The sequence below is a fragment of the Daucus carota genome, chromosome 4, assembly GCF_001625215.2.
Source record: "Daucus carota subsp. sativus chromosome 4, DH1 v3.0, whole genome shotgun sequence".
Lineage (NCBI taxonomy): Eukaryota > Viridiplantae > Streptophyta > Magnoliopsida > Apiales > Apiaceae > Daucus > Daucus carota.
Window position 1 is genome coordinate 30,144,867 of NC_030384.2, and position 23,510 is coordinate 30,168,376.

At 33.8% G+C, this 23,510-nt stretch overlaps 2 protein-coding genes across 5 annotated transcripts; both read right to left on the reverse strand.

The window, feature by feature from the left end:
• Positions 1 to 1,975: 1,975 nt before the first annotated feature.
• Positions 1,976 to 17,459, reverse strand: LOC108218995 (sulfate transporter 4.1, chloroplastic). Of its 4 annotated transcripts, none has more exons than XM_017392214.2 (17): positions 17,053 to 17,455; positions 15,878 to 15,926; positions 15,338 to 15,539; positions 14,685 to 14,853; positions 13,694 to 13,759; positions 13,511 to 13,618; positions 11,736 to 11,843; positions 11,574 to 11,639; positions 10,741 to 10,801; positions 10,449 to 10,576; positions 9,408 to 9,449; positions 6,664 to 6,780; positions 5,213 to 5,264; positions 4,161 to 4,299; positions 3,935 to 4,023; positions 2,727 to 2,803; positions 1,976 to 2,616 (listed from the first exon to the last, which is right to left on the reverse strand). In XM_017392214.2, the coding sequence occupies exons 1-17, from the start codon at positions 17,341 to 17,343 to the stop codon at positions 2,296 to 2,298; spliced, it is 2,085 nt and encodes a 694-aa protein (XP_017247703.1). In that variant the 5' UTR covers positions 17,344 to 17,455; the 3' UTR covers positions 1,976 to 2,295. The 4 variants fall into 4 exon arrangements, 3 of the variants coding, with proteins under 3 accessions (XP_017247703.1, XP_063947639.1, XP_017247704.1); XM_017392215.2 differs by having other exon boundaries at positions 2,480 to 2,616; positions 2,696 to 2,803; positions 17,053 to 17,458; XM_064091569.1 differs by lacking the exon at positions 9,408 to 9,449 and having other exon boundaries at positions 2,043 to 2,616; positions 17,053 to 17,457.
• Positions 17,460 to 18,428: 969 nt separating this feature from the next.
• LOC108216714 (B3 domain-containing protein At3g19184-like) lies at positions 18,429 to 23,311 on the reverse strand. The gene is made up of 7 exons (XM_017389550.2): positions 23,034 to 23,311; positions 22,855 to 22,950; positions 21,687 to 21,718; positions 21,428 to 21,590; positions 21,038 to 21,244; positions 19,358 to 19,460; positions 18,429 to 18,628 (listed from the first exon to the last, which is right to left on the reverse strand). The coding sequence occupies exons 1-7, from the start codon at positions 23,163 to 23,165 to the stop codon at positions 18,621 to 18,623; spliced, it is 741 nt and encodes a 246-aa protein (XP_017245039.1). The 5' UTR covers positions 23,166 to 23,311; the 3' UTR covers positions 18,429 to 18,620.
• Positions 23,312 to 23,510: the final 199 nt, after the last annotated feature.

Consider the following 23,510-nt stretch of genomic DNA (forward strand, 5'->3'; position numbering starts at 1 on the left):
AATCCAAAATGTTAGATCATGCGACGTTATCCTTCTTTCATTTCGAAAGGCTAGATTATCAAGCATATTGTAACCCTAAATGTTATTTTTGCATTTCAACCCTAAATGCCAGATCATCTAGCGTTTTGTAGGGATTTTCAGATTTAAACACAACAACATATAGTGTTTGTCCAATAATATTGGATTGTCCGGTTTAATAAGTAGTATTTTGATCCATTTTTCACAACTCATATTTTGGACATTATTTAGGTAAATTGTAGTATACAGGGACTTTTCTCTCTTGAGGAAGGATAGGGCTGCATAGATCATAGTAAAAGTCCGCTCTAAGAGGGATAATTCCATTTTCTCTTTTATATACATGAATTTTGAGAAAAAGAACTTTTCCTTTTCCCCCAAGTTAAGGACAAGCTTGTCATTCTTGATTGGTATATTTGTTGGCTTTCACTAGAGTACAGTAGAGTAATCAGTTTGTCTTATGCACAAGAGGCCACCTAGCAAAATGCAGAAAAACAGAAAATGTCAAAACACATTTAGATACAACTCATCATGCTATAGAGTCAAAACAAGATTTAATATCTTCCACCAATTAATCTATTGACAATGAATCCAATGAAGAAGAAAAATATCTCAAGCATACCTTTTTCGTAACTTCGAAATGTATAAGCTTGCCATTCATTTTATAATGTTGAAGAAGAAGAGGATCTTGCCAAGTATACAATGCATGCAAAATTTTATAAGCATGGATCTCTTACTCATAAGCCTTCTGAGGAAACGCAGAAGGCGATAATAATTCTCTTCATCAGGAAACTAATGTTAATAAATGAATAATATCGTCTATACATTCCCTCCTCATCAATATAGCCATAAAAGTAGCCTCAAACAATTCAAATATACCACAATCAAAATTGCTTATTAGTAATAGTGGGAGGGGCAGATAGCTAAGTAGCAAAATAGCTCTAATAGTATGAGACTTGTGAAGATGCCCAAAAACGAAATCGTGTGGGCCGGACAATATCATATCATTATGGAGTTATGACAACAAGAGGGGCTTCCCGTATGGGCCTAAGGGGCCAGATAGACGGACGGACTTCCATTATGGACTTAGGAGGAGTCAAATCACAATATTATACTATTCTAAAATTATGGCTCGCTTAGCATGCCTCACAAAATGAAATCCTGATGAGTTCAAATAAGCATTGCCCCTCAGAACCACATGAAGAAAACAAAACATCGATACTTATTTTCGAAGCATACGACTTTTAGTAAGAGTGATAATTTAAGGTCATGGTATCATATAACATACATCTTTCAGTGCACAACTGCATAACAAAGGACTGCAGTTAGATACTCAGAATTGCATGTTTTCACATGGTAACAGAAATTACATATCCATATCATCATATGTAACTATGTAAACACAATTGCCAACACGGATGAACTTCTCCTGACCAACGGTAATAGTTTCATCTCAGTCAACATCTAAGACAGACTTGTCCATCACTCATTGATCAAAATCTCAATAATGCAGACAGCTAATACTGCTTCTGAAATAATTATACTATTCCTGTCACTGTCTCCCAATAATTTTCACAACCTGGATACTTGCAGTGAGTAGGAAGAAAAGACAGATACAACGTAATATAAGCAAAACGGGTCAATTGCATTAATGCTAATTCAGTAGTTTCCGCTGTATACTCGAAACTAAATCTAATACTTACGCAGATTTATTAAAGGTAGATACAGGTAGAGCAATCTGAAAGGGACAATTGAACTGAAAGAGACAACAAGGGGTAGTTCCCAGTGCATTGCAATGTGAATTCCTAATTATTTGGACATTGTGACACAAGTGTCAGGTTGGTAGCAAGTCACTATCTGAGTAAGGATGAAGAAATTCTCACCGTTTTTCAACTCCATTACTCTAGCTCTGTTGGTTATGAGTAAGGAAATTAATATATAACACTTGGCCCAACAAAAAGAAGAAGAAGAGGGAAGTCATTTTACTGCACAAGCGTGCCTTTGAAATATTAAAACAAAAAAGAGAATATCCAGAATAATAGAACCACTTGGTACAACAAAATAATCTACTTGAAACTCGCTGCATATACATCTAGATACTGTGCATTTCCAATTATAAGTACAGGCAGTAGTTGGAACTTACATGACACTATCCCCAACTGAGTAACACCTAACTTGCTATGCACAAGGAATGCAATGAACAAAAATCCTTGGTGGAATATATAAGGGAGTCGCTCCATAATGCACGCCAGAGTATACAAGCTGTGAAGTCTGTTTCTTTCAAAACTTCCGCGGCGGTAGCAATGGCTCCAAATTCGGGTTCGTCTCTTTAGAGATGGGAACATGTTTATAACCCGACTCCAATTCGCTTGTTGTAAAGTCCTCTGCCCTCGGTTTTAGAACTCTTTGGAAAAGATTTGGCCTATAATCTGATTCCAACTCTGGTGACTTCCCTGATGCACTCAAACTCTGTACATGTTGAAGGCAAGTTTGAACTGCATCATGCACTCTCACAAAGTACCACTCTTTACCGATAAGATCCACGACACTGGATCTTGTTAGGGACAACAAAACATCCCGGTTAGGGTTGGAAATGGCTAGCTGCAGTAAAATCCAACATTTTAGTTAATTTAAAACAAAGCTCTTGGAGGGAATATAGATTACATGGGAAGATTAAAACCTGCTCTTCTTTAGCAAGAGGGAAGTATCACCTGGATGTTTCTTGACTTGTATTCTATATATAAGTCCTTTAAAGCTTGGATGGCACTGGAGTCTATATATGTGACAGCTGAAATAACACATAAACAATGCAAGTCAGGTTGAAGTCTGAATTAAGGTGCACCACAAGGACATCATATCCTCTCTATGTAAGAATGGGGAGAAGCATAACTATCTATCGTATGATTCTCGCACATCGATGTGTTATGCACTTAATACTTTTGACCTTATGTCAGCAAAATGATTAATTTTTTGAGCTCCCTTAATATTATCTGATCCATTACCAATTTCTTTATCGAAAAGTGAATAAATCTACAGGTTCTGTCTCGTCTACTCATTCAGTGAATATACCTTTGGTCTCGTCTACTCATTCAGAGAATATATACCTTTTGTTTCATCTATCATTCTGATATTTTAAAACTTATGACTGATCAGAGAGGTACACCTTCCTAGATAAGATGCTCGTGAAAATCCTTCCACAATGTTGTTAGGAAGGATCGGAGGGGAGAAAGAGGGATAAATTTTATGAAGATAACTGGATACGAAGAATGTAAGACATGAACCAAGGTGAGAAGGAATGAGTTGAAGTATAAAGAAGATGTTAGTTCTTGGAATTCAAGTTCCAGAACGGTTTAAGCTTTCTTTTGTTAGAAGGAAAATGAAGATTATCCAAGATGCTATACTGTCCTAAATTTCATTTTGTTACAATTGTGGAAGCTTTATGACGATTGACGGCTGTGTCTCCATAGAATAAAGTCTGAAGTAAAGCCTAAAAGGCATAGAACTAAAACTGAAAAGATGAACATTGACAATTTACTGGAGGGTCATTCAGGCAATACTAACCCAAAAGTAGGACCCGGGGAAGTACCGTATGGCAGTTAATGACCTTGCCATTAGCTGTATACTAAGTCTATAATCTTGCCATTAGCTGTCCCCAGTAATTGTATTTACAACTAAGCTATGCACAATACTAGAAAATGTAGGCTGTTTGTTTAACACAGAAGTGGAGAAGATGATAACTCTTAAGTTGATCCATTTTTCTATTTTATTCTACTGCAGATAATGGTGGATTTTATAATGAGAACTATGATATGACAAGTTGGGAAATGGATATGTAATATAATATAGATGGTTGATATGCAGTCAAAAACATGCACTCTCAAGAGATTCTGATAAAGATTATATAGAAATAAATACTTACGTGCCATCTCCAATATGACAAAGTATACTCTCTCCAATTCTGGACCACGTCTTGTAGGTTCGTCAATCTCAAGTTCGTACTCCCGCAGCCTGAAAGTAGAGTGACAAAAGACTTAACTCTACATTCTAACTGGTAGATCCAGGAGACAATATTCGTTTAAGAAGTTAAATACAATTTAGAAGTATAATTTATCTGGTGTTCCTGTTGTAGCCACACCAATGGTCACCTGTCTTTTATGTAACTTATATTGGCAAAATAAATAGGCGCATCGATTCGAACAACCACAATGCCACTGTATCTATATGCTTCTGGATACTGCCGAATGTTTCTATACACAGTGGTACCTGGAAGGCGCCCCAAGACAGCTGCAAATATGAACAAATGGTGTATAAGGAGAGTATTATCAGGTAAAACCCTTAAATAAAATCAATAAAATTAATGAAAGGAAAAAATTCAAATTCAATATATATGTGTGTGTGTGTCTCTGTGTGTGTGTGTGTGTGATTAGATACAACTTTTTTTAAGTTTCTCTTTAACATTTGGCAACATTCCTAATTACAAGCAATTGCCTGTTTCTCATTTAGGGACGTGACAAAATGTGAAAGTGGACTCACTCAAGCAGGAAGTATAATTTAGTCTACCATGTCAGAACCTAAGAGTTGAAGTTAGGATGTAGCTTAAAGTCGATGCTGATCTATGAGTTGAGCTATATTAAGAAACCTTATTATAACGTCTTAAGCAAATATTCACAGTCAGAGATTAGAATAAGGCTGAAAATGACTCTCTAAGCAAACTGAGAACACCTGGACAAAGTGAAATTTGAAAGACCTTTTTACTGTTCTTTGTGATTTACAGCAAGAGAAAGTGGGAACTTACTTCCCAGTACAAAAATGAGAGCTGGCACATTTTTTATTGCCAAAGACCTAATGTATGTGGTTGCCTGAGTCAGAATTCAATATCATAAAGTACGTCGTGAGAATGGATTCTCATATTAGGAAGTTCAAAAAATGAAAGTTGACACCGCTGAGCCGGAAAGAGTAAAATACTAAAATCTATGGATAAATAATGAGGTGGAGGTAAAGAATTTGAGTTTGGGCATGGGCTGATTGATGAATAAAAGATAATGATATTGAGGGCAATGATGAAATTTAACATATTCCATTTCTAATTATTAAAAGTACCTAAATACAGTCAGAGACAATAAGTGACCTTTTTATGTTATTTTGTATAGGGGAAATTAAAAATTTAGACGGTCATCTAAAAAAGAGAATCGCTTACCAATATGAGGATTGGCTGATTCATGGATTACAAAAGCGAGAGAGAAACCAACCTAGAAACAAAAACTAGAAACACTTAATAAGATGTGTTTATCCATTATAAAATTAGAACTCAGATAGTGAAAAAAAAAATCAAAAGAAAAACAGTTAATGCACAGGTAAGTATTAGTAGAAATAGTATCTTCAGTTCAACACAATTAACACAAACAGCTTTCCAAAATAACATAATAATTGTTGACTCTGTTGCATAATCGGACCTTGCAAAAGGGAAACCACAGTATCTACAAAAAAATGTTAAAAAGTACTCAATAGAAGATGAGTACTAATAAATGTCTTGCATGACATATTCTGCCTCGAGTAATCAATAGAAGATGTAAATTCAGTGACTCTAATGTTAGTGCCCTAAAACAAAAAATCAGAAACTAATAAATGTCTTGCATGCCTCACGTTGAAATACACAAGTCAACATTGTTTAGCAGCAGATCTAGTGGCAGTATATTGGTAAACTACTCAAAAGTTACAAATTCACAAATATAGAAGTAGGGAAATATATTGCTTACCAATAGAGAAATGATTTTATCTAGAGCTAAAACATGGACGGTAAAATAGATATTTTCTGACTTCTGTACTTCCTTAATTATACCTTCCCTCATATTTTCCTTTTGTTAGGTCACATTTATATATTTAATTGTGGACATTTTCCACTTTGCCCCTTCAAGTCTGGCATAGAAAGACTTTGCACTCGTATATCTCCTTTACTCCTGAAATATGTGCAATTTGCATATATACCTTCAACAATATCTCCATGTTTACTTGTTTGATTAGATTTTGTTAATTATTTTGGTTATGTAGACTCTGTTGCTGATTACTTGTAGGAAAGAAACTGCTAAATCTTGAAGTGAAATTTGCTAGAAGTAACAATGCAGTCTAGGAAGCTGAGCGACAGGAAAAGCCATTTAGGAATCCAAACAGCTCTGACACAAGCAAGGACTAAAGAAATCCTCACAACTATTATTGAATACTTTCCCGCTTTGCAGTTTCCTCGTTGCATCAACAGTAATTTAATTTATCAAAGCAAGGGGTAATAAACCATTGAACTATTGAAGGTAATTGGTAATACACTTCCCACATAATTCCATCATCTGTTATACAAAGTTTTATATGCCATTTATTAGTTAAGATAGCTTGTTCTCAAATTTTATTAGTTATAAATTATAATAGCTTGTTCACAAATATTCAATTTTTGTATCTAAAAATCTCATGTGCAGACAGTCTAATATATCATAACATGAAATATTAGTTGTTCAACTAGTAGTTCCATATATTAGTCATTATGTTTATTAAGAATGTGTTGCGCTTGAAAACCCAAACAAGATAATATGAGCAACGAGCTATTGCTCATTGAGTTCATAAAGTGTGTGAACATGGTATTAGCATAATACTTTCACTTACCCCAACAAGAACTCCAATCTCTATCCCAAGAAACAAGGTCGTCAAACTAGTAATGGTCCACAGTAGAAAATCTTTTTTATCAACACGCCACAAGAATATAGCCTCATCATAATCCACCTAAAAAATAAACAGTTAATACCAAAATCTTTAGTTGTGAGCCAGCAGTAATTCAATACATAATGCTCTAAATTATCTCAATGTCAATGAGTGTAGCAACACTACATTGGTGATGCAGAGGATGTCAGTAGTAAAGCACTTGAACTTGATATATATTATAAGAAAGATTGATAATATTACTTTGTCAGCTCTTGTATTGGGCAACCAAAGACCGGCTCTAAAATCGATTATAACTACAAAGCTTCACACAAAATTAAACATTCTCGGATTTGATTTGATTTTGGCCATAACTAGATTGTAGGATTACAAAAGTAACCATTTCTGTGCCCAACAAACCATATAGAACTTGTATCTTATCTGATGGGAGAATCAGACGTTTATGTCATTTTTCATTATTATACAGAGATATATATATATATTCATGCGTGTCTGCTATATACAATCAAATACGGTACAATGCACATCTGATCAAAGAAACATATTGCTGACTATATGAAAAACTCACAGATTTAAAACTTTATATATAAAAGATGAAATAATATTTGGATATTAATAAGTATCTAGAGGTCCATCTCCATTACAGTTTGCTTATAACTGATATTTTATTACTTGAAGCATAAGACCGCAACGGATGTTAAACTTCCTTGCCCACTGTGTCCCACATCTATATTAAACCTGAGTTCTAAGGGCTCGTTTGGTACGCTGTAACCCAACGCAGTAACCTACAGTTCCATGGAACTCATCTGAGTGCCGGTGTTTGGTTGTATGATATTAAAAGTGAGCAAAGTAACTTACACTTCCATGTAACTTCAACTTCCTGCAAAACGGTGTAACCTAGTTACACAGCTAATGTGTGGTTTTTCTAGGTTACATAGCTGTTTACATTTTTTCATTATTATTATATTACAATTTTACTTATTTAATCATGACCAAATCCAAAATTAAATTATAAATAAATATCATATCATAATTGTTTATTTAATAATATATTGTTTTTTATTTAGGATTTACTCATATCACATATATCAATAATTATAGAAAAGATATCTTTTTCTTAATAATATTTACTATATATTACTATATATGTTTATTTTATATAAAAATTTATCCATCTTAAAATATTTTTATTTATTTTTCTTCTTAAATTATGAAACATAAATTTTGTTCTATATTTTAATTATTTTTATTTAGATATTACTAATATTATATTAATATATCATCTCATCTAAATAATTTTTTTATATTTTTAAATATCATGTTTTTTTCTTTTTTTATATTAGGTTAAAATTCTTATTATTTAATGTTAATAATACATATTATATCATTTTTATTTATTTATTTATATATTTATAATATATTAATCTGATATTATCTAAATTATTAAAACTATATAGTCACAGATGTGATATGCAGTACAACCAAACACTGTATTTTTTAGTTACACCGCAACCACACGTTGGAACCTACTTCCAAGTAAATGTGGGTTCCTATGTAACCAAGAATCCTGCTAAACAAACAAGGCCTAAATGTTACTTTCGAAGAAGCCTAAGAGAAGGCATGTGCTTGTGAGCATATAAAACTCTGCAATTGACCATCATCAGAGTAACAAATAAAAACATCTTAAACGAGGCAGCATTTGTACAAGTAATATATAGATCTATACAGGATAACATTGATTTATTACTTTCTTTGAATTACTAAGCTCTGAATGCAGTAAATTTTAAAACTAAAGTCTAAAGCTAAATAGAAAAGATTGAGTTTTAAGAAGGCCAATGCAATGGTATACTTAAACTAAAAGATGTAATTATTCACAGCAAAGTGTCTGGTGCTTTTTACTTGTACCAACTATACCTTAAGTCACATGTAATAGAAAATATCAAATAATTAAATGATATTGTTGTACATTGCATATATGTATCATTCGAGATATGTAAATAAAAGCCACATGATTGAGTTCGGAATGCACTACACAGTTCAATACTATTAAAATTTATTTTAATTTTGATTCCTTAGAGCAAGTCCAACCGTGTCCTAGCAAATGCCTTATAAATATAATAAAATATTGTGTCCTAGTGACTTAGGACATCATCTTAATGTATCAAGTCCAACAACATGCCTTATTATTGTGCCTTATTATTAAAATAATAATATATATTTGAATTGTTATTGGAGGGAAATGAAAAGGAGGGAGGAGAGAGATATAGTGGAATGATATGAAACTATTTTTTTATTGATAGGGCATGCCTAGTGGTGCCTCAAAAATAAGGCACTTGTTACATGTCCTAGTGTTTTAAGGCACCACTAGGACATTGTTGGAGCATTGATTTGTTTCACGTGCCTTAAATTTTGATTTAGGACATCAATATAGGGCACCCTTGGACTTGCTCTTACTAGTGGATAAATTTCAAATATGCACGTATATAATTTATTATCAATAATGCTTGTATACTGATACTCAAAGATCCCTGATTTTGCCTGCTGATAGAAGGGTGTACATCCTACAAAATGTTTCTAAATAAAATTATAGATATATTATTACGAATGGATATTCTTTGGACTAACTATATAGAGCAATTTTGATAAAGAACCAAAGTAATCAACATATCAAAAAGGAAACAATAACTCACCAGGCCAACTACAGCAGATATAACAATAGCAGCAAGAGCACACTGCAAACAGATCAAACACAAACCAAAGGGCCATCGTAAGTAAAATGGCATTGTGGTGATTGAAAGTTTCTCAGGACTTTTCAGGTACAACCTTAAATGATATGTAATTATATATATATATATATATATATATATATATATATATATATATATATATATAGACATACACACACACATAAAGTTCTATGGAGTCCACCATTTTATTGGAGTCCTCGGAGTACATTTATGTTCTGCAAATAAAATATCTTGTATAATCTATTATCTTGCAAAACATGTTTCAGAAATATCATTACTTTAATAAAATCTTACAAATCTCATAAATTTACAAGTACAATATGTATGTTCTGCGACATGAACATGTATATTCTGCAAACTAAGCATGTTTTATAGAATAATATATATTGCAATGTTCTACTTGTAAAATGTATGGGATCCGCACGATTTTCAATAAAATAGTGATGTTTGGAGAACATCATCCAAAACATAATATGTTTTGCAATATTTTAAGCTATATTTTACTTGCAGAACATATATGGACTTCAAGGACTCCGATGAAACAGTCAACATATGTTGGGTTTGGCTCTTTTGCCGAACAACTCCAAAATAAATTAAATACATAAATTAATGTATTTGTAAGTTACGTTTCTGTATTTATGTGTATTAATTATATTTAATATGTGATAAAGTGTATTAGGCAGTTATCTTTCATGGGGTGGAGGAGGTGGAGGAATTGCCTATATATTGAGGATCATATCCTACTGGAAAAGCACCGAAGAAGATGAATAAGCTTGTTCAATCCACAATCCGGAACCCCATATATATTTATCTTATATTTTTCTAATGTAGTTTGTTTCTTTTATAGGCCTCTATATCCTCTGTGTGTGTGTGTGTGTGGAGAGAGAGAGACAAACTTTTGCACTACAAATTAAATCTTAAATCATCTGGACATCATCTGTTACAAAACAATCTAAGGATAACAATGTCACCAAAAAACCATACCTGAGGTATGTACTCAAATATTGGAGTCATAAAGAGAAGAGCACAACACATTATGATCCCCATCAAGATTCCAGATAAGCCAGTTTTTGCTCCACTTTCATGATTGACAGCTGATCTAGAAAAGGAGCCTGCATGACACATTCATAGTAGTTCCTTAGGAAAAAACTCAAGTAAACTTACCATAGAGGGATTCTGAATTTTTTATGCCCACTACAATCATGAAAAGAGACTTCTTTTTGTTCAAGTCCAGATTCTGAACACAACTTTGCTTTTTTTGAGAACAAAATCTCACCTGTTGTAGGATATGCTGAAAACATTGAACCAAGGATATTTGCCACACCAAGACCAAACAACTGGAGAATACAACAGTAACTATTTCAGTGTAGACTTCTTGCCTTTAAGATACTAGAATAAAGATACATTAAAGAACTATACCATGTGACACATCACGTCCTATTTCTAATCAATATGGTCATTTATTAAGTGTGCCACAAATTCATACCAAATCAACTATACAGTGACAGACTCAATGTCAAGTTGCTACAACATACAAATTAAGTCCAAATTCCAATGCTTCGGTATACCACAAATTTTAAATTGTTGATAAGCACCATCAATAACAAGAATACTATACGCAAAATATAAATCCAATACCCCTACATGAAAGAGAGATGTTTTTCATAACCGTTCCAGCTCTAGATGAAACGGACACATAATTTGTTAAATGAATCACATTAACACAACTTAGGTCACGAGACAACCTGGAACTTATTTATCTCATTTTAAAAATGTGGAAGCCAAAACTATATCGCAGGTGAACATAAAAAAGAAAATAAACTATAATCTGAATTTAAAAAAATCTCTGTATTTTAATTTTCAGTTAATTAATAAAAGTATCTGGTCCCAAGGCTATTATTTATAGACGTTGTTTTGTTTAGTCTCCATTCTCCAAAACAAGCTGTAATGAGCATATATCCTGGTAGCCAGTTTTAATTTAGTGAAAATGTCCAAGTAAAATGATATTCGCATGTTTGACAAGTATCTTTATGACATATAAAAATACTGATAATTAAGCATTATAAAAACCTTCAAAATAAAATAAATATGCCTTCTTGCTAAGCATACCTCTTGATTAGAATCCAATTCATAACCGTTCTTTGCCGCTAGGGCCTTAGCAATTCCGACAGACTCCTGAAGTAAAAACAAAACATGGTAGAAATTATCATTATTACCCTAATCAAAAACAGTTATTGCATCCCGTGAAAAATGATAAGATCGTCCTCTTACCAATATAGCCACCCCAGTAATGAGCATTGCAGTCGGGATTAGAGACTTGGCATGGCCAAGACCTTTAGGAATAGAAAATTCCGGGAGGCCCTGGGGTATGTTTCCCACCTAAAACATATAGAACCAAATTTCTAGTAAGATCTTTTAAAATATTAATTTAGTAATATTAGACTTATTCCATTCAAATAGGTCTTCTTATGCAATCACTTTTGTACAGATATCACATTTCATCATCCATATAATGGTTTATGAGGATATATATGTTACACCATATTTGAGTAGCAACAATGTACTAGGTTCAGTTAAACCTTATAATCCAGTACTTCTATGTAGGAAGACATCATACAATGTATACTCTAAAACTTACGGGCGAGTATGATAATAAAGGATATAATATGAGGAGACGAACATTAGTAATGACTGGCATTAGTTGACTAATGTATCTAACAAACACGCGCGGCGCACGCGCGCACTCTTCATATTTGCATTTAAGTAGGTTGATTGCCACAATAGCAAGTGACCAATGTTCTTGTTGGAAGCCCTTTCCCATATTAGAATTAGATAAGGAAATGAAGTTTCAACATGTTGTAAACAGAATCTCTGACAGTTTGCACATGCTGTCATCATAAAGAATAAACATAAGTATGAGCTACAAGTGAGAAGTGCCTTCAGATTCTCTGTGTTTTACTCTGTGAAGATAAAAGGGGTGGGGTTAGAATGAAGATGGTGGAGTGCACTAAAAAGAGAACAAGAAGATCCTTGGGTCAAAAATCTATGGAACAACCATAACCTATTCATATCATAAGCATAAATGATGTATGATTTGATTAAAAAGGAATCCCTTAATATTTTATTTATATGAAAGGAAATCTCTCACACGTTATTTCAACCTAAACTAATTCCTCGTATAAATTGCCCCTGTATCGCTTCCTGTTCCGCCTGCAATTCTCTTGCCTGGCATTTGATCAGATTTAGGTTAAGTCTGGAAATGCCCCTGGTTTAATGGCTTCACAAGGACCCCTCTAACTTAAATACTTCCCCTTATTTATGTTACTTTGTTCTGGTACAAGTGCACGAGAACCAACAAACTTAGCCATACAATTTTACTCCCACATGAACGTGTAAAGGTATGGTTCACCAGTCAAAGTAGACGTAGCCATAATAACATGATTCCATGTAAAGGTCAATAGGTAGGTTGCCCCATTCAAAGTTATTACACAGGTAATCTTCACAGGTTAAATTATAGCAGGACCCCTTTAGAGACGAGCAGAAACAGTTCAGTAACTACATAGATAGTCATGACTTGCAGATAGTGACATGCTGATTTTTATACAAATAATCGTTAAGATAAAAGATCTCTGGGTAGCAAAAAGATTTTATGAATATTCTTGAGGACCCTCAATTTCATTTTCAATACTATAAAAACACTAAGCTACATTGAGGTGTTTGTTTGGTACTAGTAAAATCAGAAATGCTGAATGGGACCGTATTTTCAGCTCTCAAGCAAATTGTAACGTAGCATGAAGCTCTGTAACTGCACAGCAATCAAGTTCTCAACCTTTTCTAAACCACCTGAACCCTTAACTCAGTCAGCCACAAACAACTGATATTTAAACAAGGTAGGAACTACTTCTTATATTTTAAGATGATAACCTACAGTTATAATTGGTTTAGTCTTGTCATTACATAAATTTGAAGCATTAAGCTGAATATAAATATGTTTGTTTTGTATGTCTAGCAGTTCAGTGATAGCAGGATAATGATCATATTCTCACCAAAGAAATAGAAGATGGGTGAAATATTTTCGCAAAAGTTGTACCCACTACAACTGCCGTAAGAGGACCAGCAGCTCGCAAAAACCGCATGTTTTTCCTTGTCTTTCCCTGTTTCTCAACTTCTTAGTGACTAATATGATTTGAAAATATACATCAATTTGTTCATAAATGATGACATCATACCAGGTGCTTCATAATCAGCAGAATTGCAAGAATAAAGGATCCCATTATGAAAGGTTGCCATAGGAACTACAAAAGAAAATAGGAGCAAATGGTCAAACTAAAAAGATGAAACTGCAGGGTGCGACTATTGTCACATGTAATTAAGGCCAGTTAATGTCAACAATAGAGAAAAATGATATGAAGGAGATGCCAACTTTCAACTTCATCTATGGAGATGCAGCTAACTAATTTTGCGTAAGAACCTGTAAGATAGTTAGATGGGATGGCAAGCCCAAGTTTTTGTATGCAGGACAAAAGCACCAAAGATAAAAGTAACATCACTTCAAAAATAAATGCAACTGTTGAGATGCATATGATTTAGGATTAATACGTAAAGTGAAGAATGCAGTATGGAGCTAACTATGGATACTGCCACTCTGCCAGGCCAGAATTTGGCCTACATGTGTATACACGTGCAAGTGTATTTTCAGGGTAAATACTTATCCTTTAAGTTTTATAACCCAATCTGAAGCATTTATATATGATAAAAAAAAATATTTAGGTATATATCCAATTTAGAAGGTTGCTTTGAGAATATCTAATTTAAACACACATATATACTCATACAAACTGTATATATTGCTATATTAATTGGGAAGTTTTATAAATTAAAGGTTGTTAGTGAAAGAAGTAGAGTAGTGTCACCTAGAGGTAAGGATATTAAATACTCTAACATGTTTTCTTTTATTAAATTTTAAACAGCATTAACGGATACTTACGAAAATGAGGGCACTGATTAGAATATGCTGTTGAAGAAGATACTAGCATCAGCGGTCTACAAGTTAATGATCAGATATGGACTATATAGTATGCTCTAATAAAATAATAATTTTCAAGACCGTGTGTACCAAATGTTTAAACTAAACAATTATACCCCAATATAGTAGACAAGAGTGATAAGATGCAGATAAATTGGCTCGAGATTAAGTAACAGCATCAGGCAAGGGCGTACCTTGTCAAATCCATTAATTATACTAGTAACCACCGGAATAATTTTGCTACTTCCATCAACATCATATCCCAGAAAATATTTCGCTTGAGATAGAGCAATTACGATAGCTGAAGAAGTTGTAAATCCAGAAATCACAGAGTGGCTGATGAAGCGGATTAGCCATCCAAGCCTGATAAAGGAATCTATAGGTTCAGATATAGGTACAGAACAGATAAAACTTGAATTGAAGAGTAATCTTGCTTGTTTCAAAATGCAAGACATTGGCTTGCAGGGTCTATTGCAGACCATTCCATAGCCATAAGAGAGACAGAGATGGGCTATAAAGCATTTTAACTTGGCAATAACATGTATTATATACTCCAGCGTAATAGTATTAAGGTAAATAAGTAAATATTAAGGGTCAGGCTCAAGAAAGAGAAGAACTAGAAATATACTGCTAAGAACTGATAGTACAAACAGTTGAACTGCATCAGACATGTGACTATAACATCAAGTATGATGATATCATAGATGTTTTAGAATTCAACCTGTTTATAAACAATGTTTTATCCATACATGTCAAACGATTTTAAGGACTGGTTCACCAAAATCATTAATGAGACACAAGAGTAAAATCCAAAAGCCAATGAGAAAGCATAAATAAGTTCAAGTACCTAAGCAGCCCCATTATGCACTCCATAATTCCCACCATGAGCGCCAATAATATAGCAAGTTCGGTGTACATGTCATCTGAAGGATCAACTATACTTCCTAATACATTTGACACCAGCAGTGAAACCAATGCTACAGGACCAATTGCAAGCTGACGAGATGACCCAAATATGGCATATACGAATATAGGCACAAATCCAGAATCTGTATAGTGGATCCAAATACTTAAATAAGTTGCAAATCGCAAAAAAAAAAAAAAGAGAGAGGGCAAAATACCATTCATCATAAAAATTTAATTAGTGACCATTGCTGTAGTTGATTGCCAAGCATGAAGCATCATAAAACAAGGACACAGACATCAATAAAATAAAACTAATAATAATTTCAATAACTGAAAAATATCTAGAAAAACACGAGGCTGCGAAAGTTCCTTCGAGTCGCAAAATCTATAAGATGATCAACAATGATCATGTCTCTACATAAGAAGATGGGAGCGTGATATAGTGAAACAAAATTGCATATTAATCAGATAATTAACTTACAGAGTCCATAGATTGGATGAAGCCCAGCTAGCTTTGCATAAGACATTGACTGGTCACAGAACAAAAGTCAAAAACACTGAGTACAGAACACCAAAAAAGGTCTAGCAGTATGATTTAAAATAAAAATCAAGGCCAGCCTTAATAGTCATATTATCTAGACATAAGCCACTGAAGTACCGCAAAATATAAATATATTTTCAACAGAATTTCTACAGAGAAAATGTTCAATTAGATGTAACTTTTAACTATACAGGAAAAGAGAAGTACGTTTAATATAGTATAATGCACAATCAGGGAATATTTAAGCACAAAAAGGATGTGTAAAAAGGCAGGTAACATAATAAACTTGTATGATAAAGGAGATATGGATATTAATCCTAAAAGATGAAAGCATTTAGGAAATGTAGGCCCCGTCCAACAACATATGAAATTTCACCCAATTTACGTATGCATTATTTATCATTTATTTTAGAAACTCCCAAATTAAGTTAATAAAACAAAGTCTACAGTGCAAATCCACTAGCCGAAAGTAGAATAAAGCAAAAAATTGTACAAAATCACTAACTAAACAACACACACCAATCTTAACTAGTACGCAGAATAAAAAGCATTTATCATTGCAATTAGACTTAACAGAATTGCAGTTAGACTTAACAGAATAGCTGAACTTACACCTAACCTCAATCTACAATTTACCACTTATTCAAGCATAGAGATAAGCGAATACAAAACAAAGTAAGAGCTAGATCATATGAATATTGTCGACTGATTATTGAATTGTCTAGATACAGACACACCTATATATGTGTCCGAAACTTGTTTTGTTTACATCTTACACGTAATTCACAATACGAGCTAGTGTTTCGGGGAAATGAAATACAACAAATAGTAGAAACTCGAATAATGCACAACAGAAATCGGTGCACACACATGATCAATTCACTTTTGACTTCAAACATAAAATTGATCAATTCCAAAACGAACTACGATCTAAAGCCTCAGTAAATTAACACAAGAAACAGTAAAAACTGGAGCCTGATACAACACATAAATCTGTGCACACAAAGCACACATACATAATCGAGTTACTTCCACAAGCGTAATAATCAAGCCGATAAAAAAACTAAACAGTCAGCTGACAACATAAATTCGAACACATACAGAGAGAGAATCACCTGAGGAACAAGCATAACACCAACAGTAACACCAGCCATAAGATCAGCCTGCAAATACTCACTCCAATTATAAATCCTCATCCACCTATAACACGGCACGAACATCTCAATCCACTCATCGCGCGTCTTCTGCTTCATCCTGGCCGTCCATTTCGACACCGCCGCCGACAATTGCGACGGCGACGAGGACGGAGTCGACGTAGAAGGATGTTCCAACGGAATGATCTTGATGGAGCGGTGCGGCATCGCAGTGAGATTAGGAATGCTGGAAGAGGCGTAGGTTAGCTCCATGCGCACACCATGCGCATTGTAGAGAGGAGCAGTTAGTTAGTTTGTATCTGGTCTTTGTTCTGAGCCACCAAGGAAAGAGGAGATAGAAGAACAAGGAAAGGGGTGGGATTCGGCGGGGCCCGCCAACTTGGATGACTTATGGTTTGTGACACGTTTATGGGAATTTATGCTTTTTTATTGGATAATTCGAATATAATGCTATGCGTAATCAGACGGGAAAATATATAAAAATTGTTACAGTTTTTGTTTTTAGTGATAAAAATATAGTTAAAATTGTTAAACTAAAAGGTTTCGTGATTAAATTGCTATCAAAAATTTAATCTGTCACGTACTTTATGATCCTTTTTGTTCGATTATTTATACATTGCATAATATGCACATAATTTCGGTAAAGAACACGTACATATTTGAATATGCTAATATTAATTTTTTATCATTTAATTTTTATATCTTTCTAAGTTTGATTGGGAGACAAGCATAATTATTGTTTTTAGTAATTAATTAGGTACATAAAATTGAAGCACGTTAAACAAGCTGTAATCAGATGGGTTACTTGTACCAGTGGTGCATCTGGCCTTAAAAGCTGTCCTTGTTCATTTGATTTTGTACGTACCCCGATATTACGTAGTAGTACATTATTAAACTTCCAAAGCAGAGAAAAACCAAAATGAGGAGCAATAACAGAATAAACAGCTATAACCTCATTCCACCATTATTTTTTCTAAAAATGGATTTTAATAGTACATATTATTGAGCATTTTTAGTAAGGAAATGATTTTTTATTAATTTAAATCTCATTAATAATAATAACTCAATACATATATAAAAAATTTTAACAGTAACAATCTATCACCAATATAAAAAATACCCATTTGATAAAAAATGGAAGGGACCGAAAGAGTATCACTTTCAACAAATCATATATCTTCAAGAAGAATGGATTAATCAATGATTGTTTCTATATTTTATTTATTCGACATGACTGTTTATGTAGATGTCGTATGATTTTTTATTATTGAATTAACTCATTTATAAAAGAAAAAAAGTGTGGTTAAACATGCGATGGCGTAAATTTAATGCTGATGAATGTAAATTTAAAATAATATAAAGTACGAAAATTTGAAAAGAAGAAGAGTTCAAATAGATGATTAAGCACGGCAACGCACTAATCATATTTGCACGTCTCCATAACTGGATGTGCGGATCTTAATATTATATATGCAGATATCCACCGCCGTTAATCAAGTCTTCATCAAAGATTAGTCAAGCTCTAATCATCATTTCCCTGCAAAACCAACCAATTAGATTACAGCTTCTAACAAAAAGCCAGATCTAAATACTACTAATCCCTTCATGTCACTCAGTTCCACGTAGGGTTTTTTCATTGCTTAGCACAAATTTTAAGTTTTCTAAACAATATATTATTATAATTTATTTTAGAAAAGTTCATAAAAAAAATTAAAATAATTTATAAAATTATATTTTACAAAAATACATCCCTAGCTCTCTGTCCAAGTTTTACAACTTAATAACTTATATTCCCTCTATCCAATTTTAAGTGTCTGTTTTGACTTTCAATGGTCAAATTGACCCTCTTTGACCAAGCATAAAGAACAAATTCGTTATTATTTCAAAAAATTAAAAATTACATTTTATAGTATATTGTATGTATTTTATAATGACATAATCCTTTTTACTTTTAAAAATTATATTGTATCATATGTGTAAAATTTGGTCAATTTGACCATTCAAAAGTCAAACAGGACACTTAAAATGGATGGAGGGAGTAGATACTAATCTTCTGTTTGAGCAATTGATCTTTTTTACTCAGAATCTGATCTTAATGTTCTAGACCACGAGATTATGCCATTATCAACAACCCGGATTCCATCTTGAAAGTATAAAAGCAAGAATGCAAGAAGATATATCCAGGAGAATATTTGCAGTGAAGAGGTGAAAGATTAAGACATGAAACTTTAACCAGCGAACATTAAAATGAGCAAGGCATACGTACTTTTCCTCCCTCCTTCAGCTTTGTTTTCAGAATGTGGAAGGTCTGGAGTCTCAGAGACATCATTGTTATTATCTTCATGTCGATTTACCCTCACAATATAGACCTGTTTGTGGAACAAAAATCAGTAACTTAATGCAAATAAGATGACAACATAACATGTTTCCCGTCAAAACTCAAAAGTTGCAAAAGGGTTTCAGCAAAAGACAGTGTGGGTAATTATATCACAGCCCTCAATTTGACTCGTGTGGTATGACACGTGTTACATTTCGGCTTCCCACGTTGCTGGAATAGGCCAGGAACTTGAAGGATAATTTAGAAATTTACACCACGTTATCACACTCTCTTTCCCCCCCAAATTGAGTGTTTCAAAAGCATATTCCACATGTCATTTAAAGAATACAATTTGGTTTACCAATAATTAATCCGTAGAATTTAGATAAAAAGTTGTTTCTCCACTTGCAAGAAAAAATAGTCCTTCATTCGCCAGTCCAAGACTCTAGACAGTTATGCAGTAGGGTGAAAATAATGTCTTATCAGGGGTCTCTGGAAAAACGAATAGGGTTGATAAAAATAGTTTTACGCAAAAGGCAGGACCATTCAAATTAAACTCTAGGAGTGTGAAAGTTACAGGAGATGAACTGCAGCTGATGCAAAATAGCAGTACTTAGAAGAGCTGGTGGGCGTGAAGAGTGAAAACGCTGGGAAAAAGAATGAAGGGCAGTGTATACTTTTCACGAAAGCAAAGAGGGCCATTAATTTCTGCAGGATATGTGCTTAGGTAACCTCTATGATAAGAGTTAGATGGAAGATTTTTAGTTTAACAATCTAATTCAGTTTTCAACTATAAATTATCATTCATTTTTTCCATGTAACCACCACCTGGCATTACAGTACCTCATTTGGCATTTTTGTCCCACATCAACATATTTTGGTTACACAAATCATGTTAGAGATTGTGACTTTAAATTAGAAGTAGATTGCCAAATCGTAATATTCACTATATTTCTAGATGCCAGAACTTGTTTGTGGCCTATTAGTACCAACTAAGTTGAGAGAAAACAGAAGTACAACTGCACAAGATGACATTGTTTTCTTAAGATTATACTCCCTCCGTCCCACCCATTTCTTATCGAATGGGTTGGGCACGGAGGTTAAGAAATATATATAAAGTAATGGAAAAGAAGAAGAAAAGTGGGGAAAGTGGTGGGACCCATTGATTTTTAATGTATAAAAAGAGGATAGTGGAGTAAAAGTAGTGTGAAAAGGAAAGAAAAGTAGAGAAGTGGTGGGACCCATTAACTATTTTTGGTAAGTTTTGAAATGTAAAGAATTGGGTGGGACATCCCAAAAAGGAAAGTGTAAGGAAATGGATGGGACGGAGGGAGTAGTATGTTGTATAAAAACTGGGATTGGGTCAGACCAAATTTATATATGTTCATTATCACATTGGATACTCTGTTGAAGGATCCATATCTTTTTTAAGGTTTCAATCGTAAGAAATCTAAACCATTGATAAATGAACCGTGTTTTTGGCTACGTAATAAAAGGCCATAATCTTCCAGGGGCAAGAAATTGAAGTTCACAAAGATTGGGCAATATGTATAAGATGTCCGGCATATTGACAGCTAAAAGTACATATATCAAGTAAGCATTAAACTTGTGATTAAAATGAATTGAAACCTGAAACTTAGTAGGCTTTATCAGTTGAAACACCAAAGCATCACCATCAACTAAATCATGATCAACTGCAAAGCCTTTCCAGCCTCCAGAAAGTCCATTCTTTCTATCTAGGTACTTAGTTGGCCATTCATTCCCCTCCTCATCAACTAAAGTCATTATCTCATCATATTTCGGGAGGTGGCCGTTGCAGAAATGTTGAGGAAGACCCTGTCATATATGAAGTGATAGGAACCATATTAAAAACTTTAAAAAACTTCTAACAAGCATTCATATATAGAACTAAATTGTTGAGAGTATGAATCATGTTTTGACAACTACAAGTTTTGCAACCGCGAGATAAGCTTCAAAAGAAGGGTAAAAACATATAAATAAAACTAAATTAGGACTCACCAGCCAAAAGCCGCCAGTGACATGTGACTGAAGCATTGGCTTAACAAAGCTTGGGGTTTCTGAGGCTAGTCCTGATTGTAATTCTTTGGCTTTCTCTAGAGCATACTGTCTATCTTTGTCAGAGGCATATACACGACTTAGCAAATCCCTTTTACCACCATAACTGAACATCAACGAAGTTCAAAAGCATAAGCTGATCTGGTAAATTTAAAACAGTGTAGTTTAGTTAAAGTAAAAACAAATTATAGCAATATATTACCTCCTAGGCCTCCCCAATGGTTCAAGCGGAACCTGTCCAGCAACCAAAAAGTCTTAACTTAGTGTTCTGTCATTGAAAAATAGCTAACACTAAGCCTACAGCTTAAGGTAATAGTAGAAATAGAATTCACACTCTCTTTGCTCTAACTTTTGTTCATGGGGATCCAAGTGTGGATCTTTAGGAGCCTAACTTCCCATCAATATTCAACCGTGGTGTCCAAATTAATTTATTTTTTTTAGAATATTAGGTGTCCTAGGTTGTAATTCAAGATTTGGAACAAGGAGTTGGGAGCAAGCAGCAAAAAAATTTGTACAGAATTCAAAAATATTGGTGGAGGATGGTTTGAACTTAAAACCATGTTGAATTACCAACACTCCTAGAACCTTTATATGTTAGTAGAAGAACTTAATATTACATCTTTCACACTCTCCCCTAATTTAAATGCCCAATTTTGGAAATAGTGGATCACTAAGAACCCTGATCCCATCTTTGGTACAATTACAAATTAATAATTCAAAATATAATTCAGAGAATATTGGGGTATGAGAATTCAAACTCAAGGTCTGGGGTACTCCACGAGCTTTGAAGTTGCTAAGTCTCCCTACACATTAATAGTTTTTGGCTGAGTAAAATGAATTTTGATGGAATTGGATTGAAATTTGAGCTATATGTCGCCATGTCAGGTAGATGTTCATGGTTTCATTTCTTCCTCCATTCCATTCCTAACAACCTACACCAGAGCTTAAACCCGCTATTTTGGAAATGAATCATCCATCCACCCTCATTACTCATTTTAATCTCAAATCCTGTTATAGAAAATTTGCACTTGCTCACTTTTTTTCAAAATTTTACCTCCTGCCAGGCTGCCACGATTTTCATTTTATTTTCCTTCATTGCCCACCCAAACACAATGTAAGATTTCTAATAGAGTTAGGAACCTACCACTCTACCAGCTTATAAACATAAACTCAATTGCCCACAAGTCCACACAATTAAGTATATAAATAAACCCCTAAAACCATCAAATGAACCCTTCAAACTAATGTAACACAAACCCGAATACACACTACTTAAGGTAAAAAACCCAAAACAACACATGCCAAAAAATCCAAAAAAACACGAAAGAAAATCAAAAACTAAAAACTGTCAAAAGAGTATAGCTGGTGACTTCTTTGTAAGTAGGCGGTGGCAATTCAGCAACACGGCTAGACCTCCGGACAGGCAACATCACCGCTGCCTGTTGAGGAATCCGAGGCTTCTTCACCTGCAAAACAAGTAAAATCGTCAATTCCCATTACTCAAATCTCACAAAAATCAACAAAAACAACACTAAAATGGGCTATTTACCGAAGAAACAGAGATGGGTTTTAAAGATTGAGCAAGCTGGTTGAGTTTGAGCTCTTCTAGCTTCTTCTTGTTCTCTTCTACTCTCTTTCTGCGAAGCTCCTCGTAGCTTGATGCATTTGCGTTGGTACCCATTTTGGGCGTAGATGAAAGATTTCAACTTTCAAGGGAGTTGAATATTGTTGAGTTCTTAAAGCTAAACCCTCTGTCTTTTGTTTGTATTTTTTTTAGTGCAGTTTGTTAAACCCTCTTTGGGTAATGAGGAGTGGCCGCGAATTTTAGCTTTTGTTGATTACATGAGCGCGAATCTGAACGTTTTGAAATTTTTAGATTCAGAATTGACGAAAATCAATCGAATTAGTTGGGAATAAAGTCTTTGTAACAAAATTTTCCAAAATAAGTTTTTTATATTTATAGAAAAAAAATTCAGCCAAACAGACTCTTAGTAAATTTTTTTTACCGAAATTAGTCTTTATTTTT

Bases quoted from the DNA above. Each gene is read 5' to 3' on its own strand.
- LOC108218995 (XM_017392214.2), bottom strand. From the start codon at position 17,343: ATGGAGCTAACCTACGCCTCTTCCAGCATTCCTAATCTCACTGCGATG. The intron at 15,540-15,877 runs GTAAGTTAATTA...TCCACTATACAG, and splicing joins TCATCCAATCTATGGACTCT to ATTCTGGATTTGTGCCTATA. The intron at 11,640-11,735 runs GTAAGAGGACGA...TTTTTACTTCAG, and splicing joins TTACTGGGGTGGCTATATTG to GAGTCTGTCGGAATTGCTAA.
- LOC108216714 (XM_017389550.2), bottom strand. From the start codon at position 23,165: ATGGGTACCAACGCAAATGCATCAAGCTACGAGGAGCTTCGCAGAAAG. The intron at 22,951-23,033 runs GTAAATAGCCCA...CTTGTTTTGCAG, and splicing joins AACCCATCTCTGTTTCTTCG to GTGAAGAAGCCTCGGATTCC. The intron at 21,591-21,686 runs GTAATATATTGC...GTTGATGTTCAG, and splicing joins CCATTGGGGAGGCCTAGGAG to TTATGGTGGTAAAAGGGATT.